The 19,263-nt window shown below is 39.5% G+C and overlaps 1 protein-coding gene across 4 annotated transcripts in view; it reads right to left on the reverse strand.

Moving 5' to 3' along the window:
* Positions 1 to 16,674: 16,674 nt before the first annotated feature.
* The window catches only part of GRB14 (growth factor receptor bound protein 14), a 105,642-nt gene continuing 103,053 nt past the window's right edge, over positions 16,675 to 19,263 (reverse strand). For 2 of the 4 annotated variants that reach the window (XM_005290374.5, XM_024114808.3), the window contains one exon: positions 16,675 to 17,305. In XM_005290374.5, the coding sequence (XP_005290431.1) occupies positions 17,159 to 17,305 (147 nt within the window). In that variant the 3' untranslated portion in view covers positions 16,675 to 17,158. The other 2 variants (XR_010591580.1, XM_065561775.1) reach the window with 2 other exon arrangements.

A 19,263-nucleotide genomic window follows, 5' to 3' on the forward strand; every position in this document is an offset into this window, starting at 1 on the left:
GCAATTGCTGGGGCAACAGTAGGGGACTACTGCACAAGAACTCAGTAAAATCAAATTACTCTTAGTCCAATTGATTTGGGAAGAGAATGCCTATTTGTATACTCACAAACAGAGGCAAAGTGCCTGCACATCACCCTCAGACGTGACGAAAGTGGAGATGTCATCTGCACAAGTCAATAGACAGACTGGGAAAGCATCCAGCACCCATGGCACAGAGAGGCTGGTCACTTGGCTCCAGGCTCAGGGCATAGAACACCCCAGGCAGACGGCATTCCTGATAAATGCCTTTGCATACTGGGAAGTAGCGGCTAAGACCCCCATTAATCTTTAAAACACTAAAAATGGTATGACACAATAAAAAAATATATGATGTAAACACTGGCCCAATCCCAAGTGCTTTTCAATTTTTAAAAAGATAGCTTTTGACAGAGTTCACCGTGGCTTTTGCCTGGTCCACTGAAATAAACCCCACATGCAGATTAAAAAGTTTTCTTATAGTAAAAATACCACAAATTAAAAACAAGTTATCAAAAATACAGTGGTTTAGGGATACAATATGTTTGATCAAGGTGCATCAAAGAGTCCATCTGCCTATTTGCTAAAACCGCGGATAGGATTTTATAACCAGAACAGAGAAGGGAAACAGGTCTCATTTCCCTAAATCATAAAGGTCCCCTTTCTTTGGCAGCAGGGGTAATTAGTGACCCGTGACATGCACCTTCTTCTCCTGGACACACTTCAACACTACCAGGAAAATATCAGAACCAATAAGGTTCCAAAAGTGTTTATAATATTCAGAGGGCTGTCTATTGAAACCTGGGGTATTACCCATAGAGAGCTGCAGGACTGCAAGAGAGCTCCTACAAAGAGAGGTGCATTCAGATACCACATCTCCTTGCCACTCAGACTGGGCAACACCTGGTACAGCTCATCCATTACCTGGACATCACAGGCTTCAGGCAAATACAAAACTGTAAAAGGAAATAGCTGCTCTCCAGATCTCTGCAGTGTCAGTCATCAGATGACCGCCAGGTAGCCGAGACAGTGAATCTTCTGGTGATCTATAAGTCTTTTTCTCTAAACCAAAAATAAATAAATAATACCTTGTGGGAACGTCGGTGTCATGCAGCTGGATGAAACAGGCCCAAATCAGGACTCCCTACACTTTCCCCTTCAGTAAGCACCTCAGAAGCTGGTACTTCTCTCACACTACTTGTCTGACTATAATTATGTCTCTCCCTGTTCCTGTGCATGCTTCCTACTGACACTTTAATGCTAAACTGTTGCAGAACTTGAATTTCACCCAGGCTGAGTTCTGGTAGCATTGGCAGCCGCAGAAGAAGTCCTTGTGTGAGTCCCTGAGAGAGTGGTGGGATGTCAGAAAAGCCCAGTACAGAGAAGAGAGAAACAATGGAAAGTGGGGTATCTGGAGAGACATGATCCAAGGGGAAGTCAATATGCCCTGAACCCTCCCTGAATGCTTCCTAACCTTACTCAGCAACTTCCTGAGAGAAAAAAGTTTCCTGCAATCGATAGAGGTGTCTCTCAAAATAAGAGCAGCTAGATGGGCAAAGCACACCAAACCAGGGAAACAGGCCCCAACCTCAACTCACTGCTCCTCTTTAGTGCTACCTAAGAAATCACTGATCTCGTGCAAACTTTGCCCACCCTCTTGTCGAGCTGACTGGCTGCGACATCAGGGACCAGCAAGGACTCAGAGGTCATCCTCCTCCTCCTCTTCACCTTCAGATTCCACAAGCTCAGAAGAGCATTGGGCTACTGCTGCAGCACCCCCATCACTCACAAGGGAGATGCACTCCGTGGGAGTGGCTGATGTCTCTCTCCTCTCAGGAGTGGCAAGCACGATGGCATGTACAATCAGGGGCCTGAAGGATTGCTATGCCAGGCATGGAGCCTTCACCCAGAGCCATGTTATCTTGTTCCACAGGGGCCTGTAAGGCTCCACCCACAGCCACGGCTGACACCTCAGAGGCTTCCAAATGTTTGGCCTTTTTAATAACAGCCCCAGGCAGATCTGTTTCACTAGTCTGCTTCTCACCACCATCTCCAGCAACTGTCTCCACTTGCTCTATGAGGAGGTGCTCTTCAGACTCCAGGACTCATTTCTGTTTGAGCACAGGTGATGGGACCACAGTAGAGGACTGTCCCCTGAACAGCAGCAGACCATCTAGGGAGAGGAGGGAGAGCAGATCCAAGTTGTGCAGAGAGAACCTTTGTCTTCTGCTGGCCCTATGATGTCCCTTCCCCCTTACTCCAGAGCCAGTGGTACATGGACATGATCCCCTCACGTGACCAGGTTCACCACACAAGTAACATTTCATACTCTCAGTGGTGGCAAACACTGTATAATCTGTCCCATCTCCAGGACTGCTTAGGGTCATTTAAAACCACATAAACCTGGTGTTGGGAATAACGTCATACCTTATATCTGGGCTCTTACACGCTAGCAGGATCATCCAAACAGGAGAAACTATCTTCCCATAGCAGGAGAGATCAGACACGAGGGTCTCATTGCAAAGGAAAGGAGGGACTGGGGAAAACTGGTTTAATTACAGGGGTAAACAAAGGGAAAACTGCAACAAAAGACTCCTGACCCAGAGCCCTGCCAGGACCAAACAATTGACAAACTGCTTCTGGGTCACGAAGATCACTATAGATTTGCTTGAAAGGCAGATTTTATGTTGATACAGCCAATAACCTCACCTATACTCAGCAATAGGTCCTCCACAGAACAGGATACGCAGGCACACATCAAACCCCATATCTGTGGGTGAGAGTGCTAAACCCATCTGAAATGGACCTCTGAATGAGTCCCCTGTGTCCTGCATAGGTAAAAAGCAGGGGGAAGGGAAACACCACCATCCCTAAAAAAAACCAAACCAGTAACAAAGCAAAACCAAACTAACAGAAAGACAGCTTGTGCACACAGCACATATCAAACACAGCCTCACTCTCAGAAACTCCCACAATCCCCAGAATAGCCAATAGACCAGTGGTTAAGGCACTCACCTGGGATAAGAGAAGCCAAGTTCAAGTCCTTGATCCAAATCAAGTAGAACAGGGACTTGACTTGAACCTGGATTTCCTACATCCGAGGTGACTACCCTGAGGTAATCACAGGGCTATCAATGGGGGCTTGTGTGGTTTTTGTTGTTGTTTGTTTTTTAGCTCTTTCTCTCTCTCCCCTCCCCCCAGGGAAATCCAGTGAGACAAATTGTTTATTGATCTACCTGCTCTGCCACTGAGGACTTGGGGGAAAACTGGATCTCTGTTTGTCTGGAACCTGAAGAGACATTTTCTCTCAATGGCTGTGAAGGTAGATGAAGGTCTCCAATCGTCTGCTTGCCATTGGATTATGATCCTCATCCTGTCTAATACCTTGTGGACACTGGTGTGCAACGGTGTCTCCACGTTAAATGAATTCATGCATAGGCATCTTCCATATTCATATCGAAGTCCTGTAGTGATTGGCCAGTAGTGACAGGCACAGGACAGTGATGACAGGAAGCTCTTAGTCATGGATTGGCATGCAGGTGGGGCCATGCGGGTACCCATAGCAGTGCCACTGACTTGAAGGTATAAGTTGTCCCGAAATCTGAAGTGGTTGTGGGTGAGAAGCATTACAGAAGCAGCTTTTCCTCTCCTGGAATTGACACCTCCTCATCTATTATTGGGAGTGGACTACATCCACCCTGATTGAATTGGCCCTGTCAACACTGGTTCTCCACTTGCGAAGTAACTCCCTGCTCTCCATGTGTCAGTATATAATGCCTGCATCTGTAACTTTCACTCTATGCATCTGAAGAAGTGAGGTTTTTACCCACGAAAGCTTATGCCCAAATAAATCTGTTAGTCTTTAAGGTGCCACCAGACTCCTTGTTGAGTCTGTACAAAGGCACTTTTCCATTGGCATGTTATTGACCCATTTTATCAGTTAGGGGTCAATCATGTGAATTTCACCAGTACCTGTTAGACGCTGCTTGCTCTTTGGCATAATACAACCTTTCAGATATATCCACTCAACCAAATACACTTTATACCAAAATAATGTACATTCAACTTGAACCCAAGTTGCCACATAATATCAAACTCATAGATTTTCATGTTATATTTTTCATAGCATGGAAAAATGTGTGTATGCGGGTTAGAGGTGTTTCAGATTTACAAACCCCCAACATTTTAATGCTGAAAAAACACCCAATCACCCTCATGCATGAGTTAAAAGAAAACTGCTGCATCGGCTGTGCATAGGGTGAATATTCAGATTTGTTTTGGATTTGGGGTAAAAAATGTGGATACTCATAATATGAATGGCAGCCACTTGTAAAAGCTTTCCTACTCCATAACGAAAGTGAGATCTCTTATGCGCAAAAGGATATTTCATTGCCAGGCCTCTGTTCACTACTCAGCTCCAATAAGGAAGCTGAAATCTTCCAGTCGCCTTCAAAACAGTGACATTTTCTGATTTGGTTGGAAGAACCAATCCTTAATATTTTGTTGTTGTTCTTGTTTTAAACTCACATAGTGGTAACTGCTGCTGGTGGGGGAGGACCTTATCACCTCCAGGGGAAGCTCTAGCCTGAGATCATTAAAAGGGGCGGTAGTCTTGTTCTTTACCTAGACTTTTCACCACTTCAGAATATAGTTGCAATAAGCTCCCTTTTCACCTATTGCAGGCCAGACGGCTACGCAATGCTAGAATGCAGACTTGTTCATCATGACAATGCATTAGTGACCTCAAAGCTCAATTACCATAGCAGACAATTTTTAAAATGCTCCAGCTGATAAATCTCAGCAGCCCTCTAAGCCACCCAGGTTGCAGGGCACATGCCACCTCTGTATTATGCTGTCTTCACCGGTTTGCTGTTAAATTCCACATCAAATTCAAGGTTTTGGTCTTCGCCTTCAGGGCACTGACCCAACTTACTTGTGCAATCAGGTCACTGATTCAGAGCGATCTGGATCACTTGGTAAACAGGATGCAAGCAAACAACTTGTGTTTTAATGTGGCTAATTGTAAATGTATACATCTAGGAACAAAGAATGTAGGTCATACGGACAGGACACGGGGATGCTATCACATGACTAGGGGTTGGGGTGGATAATCACCACCCCTGAACGTGACCTCTCAATGTGAAGCAGTCACCAAAAGAGCTAATGTAATCCTTTGCTGCATAAGCAGGGGAATCTAAGTAGACAGATTATTTTGCCCCTACATTTGGCACTGGTGTGACCGCTGCTGAAATACTGTGTCCAGTTCTGGTGCCCACAGTTCAAGAAGAATGTTGACAAATTGAAGAGCCTTCAGAGAAGAGCCATAAGAATGATTAAAGAATTAGAAAACATGCCTTAGAGTGATAAATAGATTGAGCTTCTTGAATTTATCTTAACAAAGAGAAGGTTAATGGATGACTTCATTACAGGCTATAGGTACCTACATGGGGAACAAATATTCAATAATAGGCTCTTCAGTCTAGTAGTAGAGAAAGGTATAACATGGAAGCTAAACACAAATTCAAACTGGAAATAAACTGTAAAATTTTAACAGTAACCACTGAAACAATTTATCAAGGGTCATGGCAACATGGACAATTTTTAAATCAAGATGGGGCGTTTTTCTAAAAGATATGCTCTAGGAATTATTTTAGGGAAGTTCTGTGGTCTGTGCTATACAAGAGGTCAGACTAGATGATCACAATGGTCCTTTCTGGCCTTGGAATCTATAAATCTCATCCTATAAGATCATAGTCTCCCATGGCTAGAGCAGTTGAATTGTGAGCCTCAAGAGGGAAGCTGGAGACAGAGCATACTCAGCAACTAACCCACAGATCTGGAACTCTTTTCCAAGAGAGATTAGAATGACTACAAACCTCAGTGCCTTCAGAAAGAAAAGTTTGATCCATTCGTCCTTCAATACCCCAGAAGTCACATTTTTCAAACAAAGGGTCTATACAAATTAGTCCCTAACAAAAAAAGTCTTGTAGTTAAGTTACAGAACTGAGATTTGGCTTCAGTTCCTGGTTCTTCTACAAACACCGTATAGCATCAGGCATGACCCTTAAATCTCTCTGTATCTGTTGCAGGACCCAACTGCAAAGTGGGAATACTACTACCTTGCTACTTCACTGGGGAGGGGGATTGTGAAGTCCATGCATGCCTGTACAGTGCTCAAGTGAAAGCCACAGGAGTACTTAGAGAGACAAAATGGTGGAGAGGAAGAAGAGACAGATAGAGAGCAAGAAGAAGAGACACCTTGTGTTCACTACAATAATTTAGTCGCATACTCTGTAGTCAGATATGAAAGTGGTGCTCATGTTACAAGACAGATTCTCATCTTTCTCCTACGGGTGACATGCTTAGTGGTATTCCTTGATTCTGGAATTTCCTCTCTATTGTTCCAACAGAGCTGGCGTTTGCTGAGTTTAAGGACATGCTGCATGTCCTATTGCAGAGATCTTTGCCCAAGGACACAATAAAGGGGACTGTACGTTTTGTTTCTTTGGGGAGGGGAGGGTTTTATTGAGCCTATTTGTCACTGAGTTCAAAATGCTATGTATGAATACCTGCACTTGCAGTGTGTGACAGGAGTGGCATTATGAAAAATAATCAGAACATTTTTAAAAATCAATGTCCCATATAGAGATTACATGTGAAAAGAAAGCTATAACAGGAAAGAAGAGTGCTTCCTAAAATAGTACAAGGGCAGAATAAGAGCTTTTAAAAAGAACTTTCATTACTTTACACTGAACATATTTGCAGTTTCCAAATTTATGGGTGTAGCTGTCAACATGTGTATTTGCTTTTATAACAACAGTCTGGCTTATTGAGGTCACCTGGAATGATTGTTCTTTTAAATTAAATTACCTTTTGTAAAAGTTCATGCTGATTAGGGTTCCACCTGCTCAATTTCTTGCACCATCTTGATTGGTGGCAGGTTCATCATCATGACGGGGCAGTTAACTTACCTTTACATTTTAAATATCTGATGAAACTTTGAAGAGTATGAGGACTTCATTCAAGAGGCCACAGCTCTAGAACAACTGGCTTATTTATTAAAGTGTCTCTTCATAGAATGTCAAACATTAAAAATACCTGTTGGAACCATTAGTCTGGAAGGGCTGGAGAGCCACAAGCTCAGTGTAAAAAACTCAAGTTAGAGAAGGCCACAAAACAAATCAATCACATTGCCATGCTGCCTCATCGCAACGAACTGTCATCACAGATTGGTGCAACATCACCAAGCAATGTTAGACTGCTCCACTGATTAGTTTGTCTTTCTCATACTTCATTTTTCTCCCAAGCTTCTTGGCTACTGGATTGAAGGTGACATTTCTTTGTCTCATTTCTTCCTGACCTCTCTTTATTTGTTCTGCATTCCTCCACACAGTCTGAGCGGGAGAGCAAACTTGTGAGGGCTGTTTCTTTCCGGCAGTATGATACCAGCCAGAGCACCAGATTCTCCGATCGGACAGATTCCAAATAAACCCTTGCAAGGACCCTTCCAGCAACAAGAGGCTCTTGAGTTATAAGTTCAGGATTGCTGAAGAATAAGTCTATCCAGTGTGCCACCAATTAGTGCACAATTGTTTCCTATACGACTTTCTTCACAACCTTGTATGCTCTTAAATTTGAATACCTCCATCACTTCCCTTGGAAATTTGTTCCCTAATCCACCTGACCTACAGCTCAGACTTTTTTTTTTTTGGTTTCTTCCTAATATCCTCAGTTATTCTTCCCCTTGTTAATGTTCATGCCTTTCCTCTATTTATTTGTCGACTTGTAATACCCACTCCCATAGTCTATGTTTGGCCAAGTTACAGTAGTTTATTAGCCTTTGCTTGAAGGTCAGGCCTTCCAAGTTCTTCATCATTTTTGTAGCTTTTCTTTGGATCACTTCCAATGTGCTGATTTCTTCCTTGAACTGGGGGCAAGCAAACTGTCCAGCATACTCCAAATGCAGGCAAACCACTGCTCTGTGAAGAGGTTAATTAGCCCCTGCTCCATGATGCTATTTCTCTGCCTGAACAACGTAGTATTGCACTGGCTTTTTTGCCACCCACATCACATTGTAAGTTAATATGCAGTTTATCATTATACCATTTTTTTCATCATTACTGCTTTGAAAGCATCTCTTTCCCAAGCATCACAATAAGTACATGTGCTTTAACCCTTCATTGCCACATTTCCCCAGAAGCAGATTTGTCACATTAATGACACATGTGGGTGTAGCACTTTACTTCCAGTTGCACTTTTGTTGTTATAGAACACTTATATCACTCTGCAAATTTACAGAAAATAGACAAGACGCATTCCCTGTCCCTGAAGAGTGTAAAATATATCCAGCAATCAAATGCTCCTCCATGATAGGTCATTCACCAGTAGTAGTAGTTCAAAGTAGTTCAAAGTTTAAAATGAAAGGTGAGATGAAATTGTGCAAAGAGAAAAGGATAAAGGAAAAGAAGTTGTGCAGGGAGAGAAAAGAGAAAAAAAACCCAGAAAGAATACCATCAGCTAGTTCTTTCTGATCTTTAGAACTAATGTGATGGCAACAGTAGGTTCATTCTTCTGATTCTGAATTCACACAAGATGTTTAGCCTTAGTTCAAAATGAAAGAAGCAGTAGGAGTGGAACAGATGTTTCTGATGGCCGATATAGTAATTTTATTCATTATATTATTTATTTAATAGAACTAACAACGACAATCAAAAATCCTTTTGTAGTAAATGGCACTATCCTAAGCAAAAAGCAAGCTATTGGCTTATTACAAGTATTTTCTCCTACAGCTTCACTTCTTTCTTTGGGTCATTTTGTGGGGAATCCCTTTTTCGCACCTCAGCACCACTAAATATGCTGTGAAATGGTGTGGCAATTGATTTATAGCTACCTATAGACTCATAGGACAGAAAGGGACCTCGAGAGGTCATCTAGTCCAGTCCCCTGCACTCGTGGCAGGACTAAGTATTATCTAGACCATTCCTGACAGGTGTTTGTCTAACCTGCTCTTAAAAATCTCTAATGATGGAGATTCCTCTACCTCCCTAGGCAATTTATTACAGTACTTAACCACCCTGACAGTTAGGAATTTTTTCCTAATGTCCAACCTAAACCTCCCTTGCTTCAATTTAAGCCCATTGCTTCTTGTCCTATCCTCAGAGGTTAAGAAAAACAATTTTTCTCCCTCCTCCTTGAAACAACCTTTTACATACTTGAAAACCATTATCATGTCCCCTCAGTCTGCTCTTTTCCAAATTAAACAAACCCAATTTTTTCAATCTTTCCTCATAGGTCATGTTTTCCAGACCTTTAATCATTTTTGTTGCTCTTCTCTGGACTCTCTCCGATTTGTCCACATCCTTCCTGAAATGTGGTGCCCAAAACTGGACACAATACTCCAGCTGAGGCCTAATCAGCGTGGAGTACAGCAGATGAATTACTTCTTGTGTCTTGTTTACAAGACTCCTGCTAATACATCCCAGAATGATGTTCACTTTTTTTGCAACAGCGTTATACTGTTGACTCATATTTAGCTTGTGGTCCACTATGACCCCCAGATCCCTTTCTGTAGTACTCCTTCCTAGGCAATCATTTCCCATTCTGTATGTGTACAACTGATTGTTCCTTCCTAAGTGGAGTACTTTGCATTTGTCCTTATTGAATTTCATCCCATTTACTTCAGACCATTTCTCCAGTTTGTCCAGATCATTTTGAATTTTAATCCTATCCTCCAAAGCTCTTGCAACTCCTCCCATCTTGGTATCATCTGCAAACTTTATAAGTGTACTCTGTATGCCATTATCTAAATCAGTGATGAAGATATAGAACAGAACCAGACCCAGAACTGATGCCTGCAGGACCCCACTCATTATACCCTTCCAGCATGACTGTGAACCACTAATAACTACTCTCTGGGAATGGGTGAAACAACAGTTTATTCCTATTGTGTTTGTTAGCTTCTAATATAGTTTTCATTGATGTGTATAATATGGATTCCTTATATGTTTTTTATTTACTGACCACTAGCAGCATAAAAGGTCCTGTACAAAACAGAGAACAATATCATTTCAAGTGTAAGCATCCTATTACCAGCTGTTTATTGTAGGTAAGATCACTCCCATTTTTGCAACAAATAGCATTAACTGCCAATAGTGTTATCAATTTACAGAGCACAAAAAGAGGAAATAAGGCAAAACATTATTTAATTTCTCTTCATATGCGTCTCTTAATTTACCTCAAAGAAAAGACAGGCATGAGACAGTTAGTGTAAACCTAGAACATTTTCATACAGAGAGAGAGTGTGTGTGTGTGTGTGAGCTATTATTCCCATTGCAACTACAATGAAAGCATTTTATTTCACCAGTGGTTTTCAACCTGTGGTCTGCAAACCCCTGGGGGGCCCACAGACTATGTCTAAGATTTCCAAAGGGGTCCATATCTCCATTCAAAATTTTGTAGGAATCCACAAATGAAAAAAGTTTGAAAACCACTGGGTTACACCTTCACTGATAGTGCATTGAAGATTTCCAATTTTGAAGTCTTAGGTCTCAATCCTGCAAAGACTTACATATCTGCTTAATTTTATGCACTGTGAGTAACGCCAGTGAAGTCAATAGGCCTACTCCAGGTACATAAAGTTAAGCACTTGCATAAGTCTTTGTAGGACTGGGGCCTTAGGTTTTCTTTCCTACTACAGAAGCATAAACTGGGCCTTTGGGTACAGATGTGAAGTAGTACTGCACTGGGGTAATAATCCAGAGTGTGGAAAATGAGTCCAGTGACACATCCTCAAAATTATTGCGCCAGGGGCCTTCTTCAGGTGTAACTAAAAGCAGAATCTGGCCCTGGCACATCATGTGAAAGACAAGAAGTGTTCGAGTGTAAGGTGTTCAAATAAAATCATCTTAAGATGTTTTACTTATAATATTCAGTTACTAACTACTGTTTTCAAAAGTGGGGAAACGGTCAGTAGTTTGAAATAAGTATTGGAAAACAAAATCACCTTAACTTATATCCATGATGAAAAAAGTACAATTTGTATGGAACGAAAACATTATGCATAGCCCTATTTGCAATATTAAAAATGCTACTAAGTTAGGATGAGGTAAACAGTAGGAAAAAATGAATATTTTAATTATCCTCAGATAGTCTACATGTTCTCAAATTCCACCCTAAAAATCAAACTTCAGCAGAATAAAGAAGTCAACACACATTTGAAAATGGATATTACAAGTGAAGTGATCTCAAATATATTTATGGATTGGAAAACATGTTAAGTCAAAGGACATAAAAGCTGCAGCCTCAAACACTATTCACAAGTTAGGAGTGGGAAAAGTGAAAATAAAATTAAGCTTTTACTTTGTGTAGCTCACTATTTATCCAAGCACACTTCAATGTGGAATTTACCCATCCTAAATGTACATCTGACAGGTGAAGCCAGAATATCAACATTTAGGCTATGTCTATACTACAGTTTATGTCGGCATAACTTGTCACTCAAGGGTGTGAATAAAGCACACAGCCCCGAGTGACATAAATTACACCCACATAAGCACCAGTGTAGACAGCGCTATTCCACCACTCATTGGTTTTATTATGCTGACAGGAGAGCTCTTCATCAGATGCAGCGGAGTGCTGTAGGTGGAGACAAGCCCTTATTGTAAGGACAAGGTGAGTGAGGTAGTATTTTTCACTGGACCAACTTCTGTTGGTGAAACAAACAAGCTTTCGAGTTGCACAGAGCTCTTCAGGTCTGGGAAAGGTACTCAAGGTGGAACAGATTGTTTAGCATAAGAAATTAACACATATTCCAAGGGATTATTCAAGGTGAAGTGGCTCATTAACACCTCCGCAGTCACAGGACAAAAGTGCGGGTTTAGTGGGTTACAGATTGTGGTAATAAGCCATAAATCCAGTGTCTTTATTAAGATCATGATTTTTAGTGTCTAGCAAAATTATGAAGTTAAGCTCTGTTAAAGGTGTTGTGCAGGTTTCCTTTGAAGACGAGGACTGAGAAGTCATATAGGTAGTGATCATTCTGTGAAAAGTGTTTCCCCAGGGGTGATATGGTGTTTGTGTCTTTTTCTGGGTGAGTTCATTCAGGAGCATAGTGATGGTCTCATTTTACACACACAGTTGTTATTGGGGGCGTTTAGTGCACTAGATAAGGTATACTGCATGTGTTGGCCCCATAGATCTTAAAAGGTGCGCTGTGGGAGGTATAGATCATTGTAGCAGTGGAGATATGGCTGCAGATTTTGCATCTGTTATAGGAGGGTCTGGTGCGGCTTTGAGTTGATAGGCCCTAGTCTGTGGGGAGCTTGAAACCATTAATGACAATTATTTTAAAGGGGGAAAAAAGCAAAAATTTTCTGTCAGCAAATAACTTTACTACCATCTCATGTGATAGGATTAAATGCAGAGGAGGCAGTGAACCTCTCTCATGTCCTACTCTGCTTTTAAAAAAATTCTTTCAGGCTTTTTTTTTAATTAATTATACAAATCATTAGTATTAAAAAGGTAATGTAATGGTTTCAAGAACAAGCTTCACAGACTATCTGCATATTTAATCATCTCTACTAATAAATTTTTAATCATTCATTGAGTTCAGGTTCTTGTCTTGAAGCTTAACTTGATAACAAACCTAGCAACTGGTAGAACTAATTGGTACAGAACAAGTGAATAATTTATAAGAGGAAAAAGCACTGGGTGTTCTGAAGGTGCGTGGAGACCGCCAGTCACAGATATTTCCAGGAGGCAATAAGCAAATAACAGCAGATGGTAGGAATTCCATGATACACTGCTGACATCCAGAGGCCAACTTTCAATATTGTTCACATTTCTTTCGGTTGGACTATAAAGCCAGATTCATTACATTTTAAATATTCATACATTTCATTAAAGTTAACATTAATTGGGCTACCATACACATTGATTATGCATAGACCATCAAGTGTTTAACCTCCGAAAGCTTGCAAGCGTCAAATAACACAGTGTGTCCCATCTCGGATGACTTCAGTGAAATCTTCAGCTATGGCCTGAATTAGGAAAAATTACATTCCAATGCTATATGATAATTTAAAATATCAGAGAAGTAATAAAAAAATTAAATTGTATTAACTGAATGGGAGAATTGGTTTAAATTATGTCTTGCTTCCATATGTTTGCAAACAAAATAACTGTAAAACATTTGGAAAACCAATAAAAAGGTAGTAAAATCTCATTGACTGATAGTGTGGAGGCTTCCAATTACATATTTATAAAAATGTTTAACACTCAAAATATAAATTAAATTAGAGTCAGCTGCTCTTCTTTTGGTGAAAATGACAATTTCAAATTGTATATCATATTAAAAACAAAATGATTGATCTCTTGAACCAGGAAAGGTAAAGTCAGTTGACAATATTTAATAAAAAAAGAAATCTACAAAATAGATTTTTCTTCCCTCAGAGAAAACTGAATACTACAATCCCAAAACTAGAATGCCTATACCACTGGCAACTTTTGACAGAAGACTGAATTCTTCCTGAAAGAACCAAATTTTAGCCAATTATATAGCTAAAGCTGTAGTATTTATTAGGTTAGCCATGACTCAAAGCACTTCAGATCATACTTAACTTTAAGCATGTGCTTTAAGTCAATTTGACTTGAGCACATAAAATGCTTTGTTGAATTGAGGACTTGCCTGTTACATACAAAAAATTTACAATCTTAATAAAACCTTGGAGTTTTTTACTTTACATTAAGAGTTAGGAAATGGCAGATGTGTCATGTAAACTGAATTCTGCTCTTTGAACATATGTATTTGATAGTCCTTAAAATTGTATAATCAATTTTCTTTCCCCACAGATCCCCTCCCTCAGGGCACAGGATAAAACATTCTCAAAGAATGAGGTAGCTGTTTAATACTTTTTTATTCTCATCATACAGTGTGTGTCACTATGCCTTATTTACTGTTCACCATCCAAATTCTGCACTGAATACTGAATTCTCTTTTCAAGAGGTTTTCTGTAACAGTCAATGCTGTAGCATCAAAGTGTCTCTCAAACTTTAATGAGTGCATGTTCATTTGAGATAAACATTCCTCTCATCCCCATTTTACAGAGTGCAAACGGAGGCACAGAGACTACAGCCAAAATTTGAAGTGTGCGCATTAATTATGGTTCCTCAACAATTGGGCACCCAACTTGAGACGTCTTGGAACAATTTTTGAAAATATTTAATATTGTTAATGTACAGGAGTTTTGCCATTGTCTTCAGTGTGTCTCAAATTTCACCCTTTATACATTCCATGCATTGTGCAGACACTAACTAATCCTCACAACATGAGGTAGGTGAGAAAGTATCTTCCCTATTTTGCAGATGAGGAAGCTGTCAGAGAGTCCCAAAGTCACATAGAAATTAAATGGTGGAGCCAGCATTGGAACTCATGATCTCTGGATTGCTTTCTCAACTTGGGCACCAAGAAAATGAGAAATACATAATTAGGGGGCCACCTGGCAAATTTTTGGTTTAAGTGACAGCATCACATTGAAAGTTTGTGGTAGAGGCAAGGATAGAAGTAAGTTATCCTGGGTGAGATTCATGTGTCTTATTCATTATGTGGCTTCCAACTTTTACTGCAAATGAGGCACAGTCTACCCTGTGTAACCTTAATGAGTGGCTAACAGAGAGCTTGATAAACAAGTCTGTACAATTTTGCCTGTTTAAGACTTTTTTAGAATGCCCATAGTTTACATGTTAACCTCTCCTTGAAGTTGCTTTTTGGGTACTTCTACCACTATAATTTGATCAAAAAACTTTTTTTTTAAAGTGTTTTGAAATACCAACTTTGATTTTTACTACTTGTAATGTTTGGGTTTTATCAATGCTCTCAAACACTACACAAATAAAAGAAAATGTGCATATTTGAAAATAAGATTTTACATTCTCAGATGAATTTCAGCATAATTTTCTGCTTTAGACTATTTTGTCAGAAGGGTTGTTAAAGTAAAAAAAAAAAAAACAAAAAAAAAACATTTTTGTCTTGAATACTGCCCAGGTGAAAAGCATTAAAAATGTTCAAACAGTATGCCAGCTCACTGTACTATATTTTTCCCTTAAATTAACATTTGTGAAAAGTTCTGGATTGGAGAGCCATGGAGTCCTCTGTCCATAGGATAGATAAAGCAAAGTTGGTAGTTCAAACTTCTGAACTTACATTTCTCATCCCTGACCTAGAGGGACCCAAGGTGAAAGGATTCAGTCTCCACTTTCATTCAGGGGTTAACTTTTCTACTGAGAAAGCTGATGACTTGACTGCCAGAATGGCAATTATGGTATTTTTGAAAATGACACTTTCCCGCTATGAAATGGACCAAAGTAAACAACTTGTTTTAGGTGTCAGATGACAACTTGTGGTCATTATTTGTCTCAGATAGTGATGTGGAGGATGTTTCTCTCTTTCTCACATTTGCCTGGAGCCGTGCAATGCCCACAAGTAAACCTATATACATGGTTAAACTGGGGTTCAATAAATTTCATTAAATAATGCAATAGGAGCTTGGGAGCATTTTTAATTAAAATTATTCTTAGAATAAAATTTGAGTTTAGTTTCAGGTTTAATTTAAAAGTTGAATGTATTTGGGATGCAAAAACCTTAAAATTTAGTATTAATTTGAATGAGATGATGGGCAACACAAGTTGCATCTTCAATGCACATTCTGGAATGTTGCTTCTCCTAGGCCTAGGCTCTAGTAGAAAATTATGCCAGCTTAACTACATGACACAGGAATGTGAAAAATCAATTCCCCCGAGTGGTGTAGTTAGCTGACCTAACCCCCACTATAGACAACATTAGGTTGATGGAAGAGTTCTTCCTTTGACGGGAACAGGAACTACCTGTCTCAATGGGGAACCCCTCCTGTTGGCATAGTTAGTGTCTACACTGAAGTGCTACAGTGGTGCAGCAGTGGTACTACACTGAGGTATTTCAAGTGTAGACAAGCCGTCGGGCTCTACTGTCATTTTGAAAAACATTCAAGAGGGAAGGGGCTCTGGTGTGTGGCACAGATTGGGGAGGGGTATTTGTTTGTTTGTTAGTTTTTATGGAAATACTAGAAGCTGAGTGGCTATTTAAAGGGTTTTTGGAAATGGGCTGGTCACTAATATTGCAAATTTGAACTAATTGCTTTCCAATTGGTCAATAGTGCAATCTTATCAGCAATCAGACTGTTAATATTGTAGGCAATCGTTTGGGGAGGGTTTTTTTTTTTTTTTTTTTTTGAACCACACACAGACAGACAACCACAATCCAGTTTAACTCTTATCTTGGGAGGGGATAGCATTCCACATACCCTTACTTCCAAAATATAACACTAAAATCAGGGCCCTCTTAAGTGCCTATGGATAAATAAAAGATTGCACATGTACACATGCACATTATGTGCACTACAAAATACATATATGCATGCTCATATGCATATATGTTCCAAATATGTATAATAAAATGTGGTTCAAGTCACTACTTAAGAGAAAACCTATAAAGGTTTACAGCAGCAATAGTACAATTCATAACACAACTGATCCAGAATTAGTCAAGATATTAGAAGTAATTTTAATGGGTTAATTCAGAATATTTTCACTTTTGAATGGAATAAGCCACAAAATAGCATTTAAAAATATAGTGCAAAATAATTGTTTTATTACAAATTAAGTACAATCCAGCTTCTAGTTTTTTCCACCCAAAGTTGATGTTACACAAAATTTTTATTCCACAGTGTAGAGTATTTCTGAATGCAATTAACTCATTTATTAGTCATCTATTACTAACAAGGAGGCACTCTCCAATTTTATTTTGGTAAATAAAGTTGCATAATATTAAAAATATCTGTTTGCATTTGAAAAAGATTCCAGTGCTGCAACATTACATAATTTCACATGAAATATTTTTTTCTCAAGTTCATTTGACTGTAAAGTTATTTTGCAGTGACAATTAGAATGCAAAGTACTTTCTGTACAGAGCATATAAACTTTTCTTTGCATCTGAAATTCACAACTATTTCAATATAATGACTCTTCGCCCCCCCCCCCCCCCCAAGGAATTGCCTTGGAAAAGTGTTCTAGCATCTCCTTTTTTCTATTTGGTGAACCAACTTGGTTTTGGTTAAAGAGCAATTCGGGCACAATAGTGTTTTAACTTGCAAGGTAATACTCCTTTATTGAGCTGGTAGAACTCCACAAGCTGGATGATATCAGTAAATCTGGTGTGACCATCATCCAGTGTATAGAATAGCTTTCCATCATCTTCCAGCTATAAAAGGGAAAAAAAACAAAAACAAAAAATAACAAAACACTATTGAGCTAGTGTTTGTCAGACATTCAAAATATGTACATTGTTGATCTTTAATGAAATCAGGCTGTGTGACATCTTTGTGTAGATTCATGCTTCTGAGTTATTTATAGTCTGTGGGGAAGGGGAAAAGCTTAGTGTTCATTCATAGCAAATTCAGAAGTGACCAGTAGAAAAAGTAGTGCATTCTCTAACTTCTTGTCAATTTTAGGTAAATGCATAAGGTAAAAGGAAGCAAGGTTGAATATGTATTAGAACATTAGGCCATGAAAATTGCTAACGTCAGCCTATTATTCCTTTGCTTTTATTCAGAAAGAACATCTGATGATATCACATGCAAAGATTTAATTGGAACCATAAAAACCTTGAGCCTTCATAAAACAAGAAATCTGAATTTAGGCATTCTCTCTCTCTCTTTCCAAACAAAGAGGTGTCATATTAGAACTACTTTTTGCCCTACACTCGTTATACTCAATTTTCTGTGTACCTAGTATATTTTGTGTAGCAGTGGGTGGCTGTATATTCATAGTTACTTTCGTGCATTGACGTAGCCTTTGCTGCAGAAGGTGCTTCCAGGCAGGAGCCTTCTACTGTTGGTTACCACGATGGTGGCAGCACAGTAATATGTTCATTGCTGCCAGAGGCAGCAACAGGGGAGCAGGAGGAGAGGGAAAAAGAGAGAGAAAGACTCCTGCTGCTCCAGATAGCCATGTGTATACTAGCACACTAACCACAGGAAAAGAGAGGGGGGGAAATACCCACTATAAGGTTACCTTGGCTAACTTTAAAATCCATACACACACACAAAAAGATTTACAGAGAATATTTCCAATTTTAAACTATTACAAATGAATAGTCCCATAATTTGCATCACCTAATTAATTCTTAAACTAATTCTTTGGCTAATAGAATATCCTCAATCAGCAGAAAAAGGAATCTGAAGCCCTGGTACTAAAACATTTGATACTTAACAGTAATATTGATCAATTAATGAAAGAAGGCAATTTATCCACAGTGGATAGTAGTGCACAAAAGAAGACCCTAAAATGGCGATCACATTGCAGCAGCAGTTACTGCAGCACAGAGGAAAGATGTAACCATCCTTCTGGGATGGATAAAATTAGTTCTCTTACCTGTAATTAAGGTTTCTCAGTGTAAGCAGCAGTTGCACTGGCCACAACTACTGGGTTATCCTACCCATTCTAAGTCTGGAGGCAGCTTCTAAGTTCCTTTTTTCAGATTTCACCAGTCCAGGACAAACACTACTAGGTAAGGAAGTGTTAACATATGTCACACTATGGGTCCGATAATGCCTATTTTCCAGCAAGAAATATGAAGATACACAGTCATCCATAGGACTCTACGCATGCATACAACTATCATGCCAACATGATAGACATTGCAGAGCTGAAACATTCAGGAGAGCTGAAACATTTTAATTCCTGATTAACAAATGCAACAATGTTTTTTGTTATTCCCAAACCAATGTTTGCCTTGAACTGAATTGCATAGATATTTCCTCAAGGGAGACACAGCTCTTCAGCAGATTAATGAGGAAACCACAGTGTCCAAGAATCTGACATGTTCAGCATGTTTGCAAGGTTGTTATTCTGAATGATCAAGTTTTTATTAGAAGATGATTGTCCGAGAACTAGTGTAATTGTATCCCCATCCTCTCTCAACTTGAACAGCTGAATAGCCATTAGCTTTCTAGACATTAGAAGAGCAGAATATATGGTGATTGATTGATAGTGGTGGCCCAGAGTCAAAGCATAAATTGGGAATGGAACATACAGCAGTGAAGGATTTATTTTTTTAAAGGGACATTCAAACATTTTCATAAATTGTGCATCTCAAAGAGAAATTGTCTCCTACCATTTCCCTTTCCAACTTTCCAATCACACATCCATTTGTGATCG

Source organism: Chrysemys picta, chromosome 11, assembly GCF_011386835.1.
Source record: "Chrysemys picta bellii isolate R12L10 chromosome 11, ASM1138683v2, whole genome shotgun sequence".
Lineage (NCBI taxonomy): Eukaryota > Metazoa > Chordata > Testudines > Emydidae > Chrysemys > Chrysemys picta.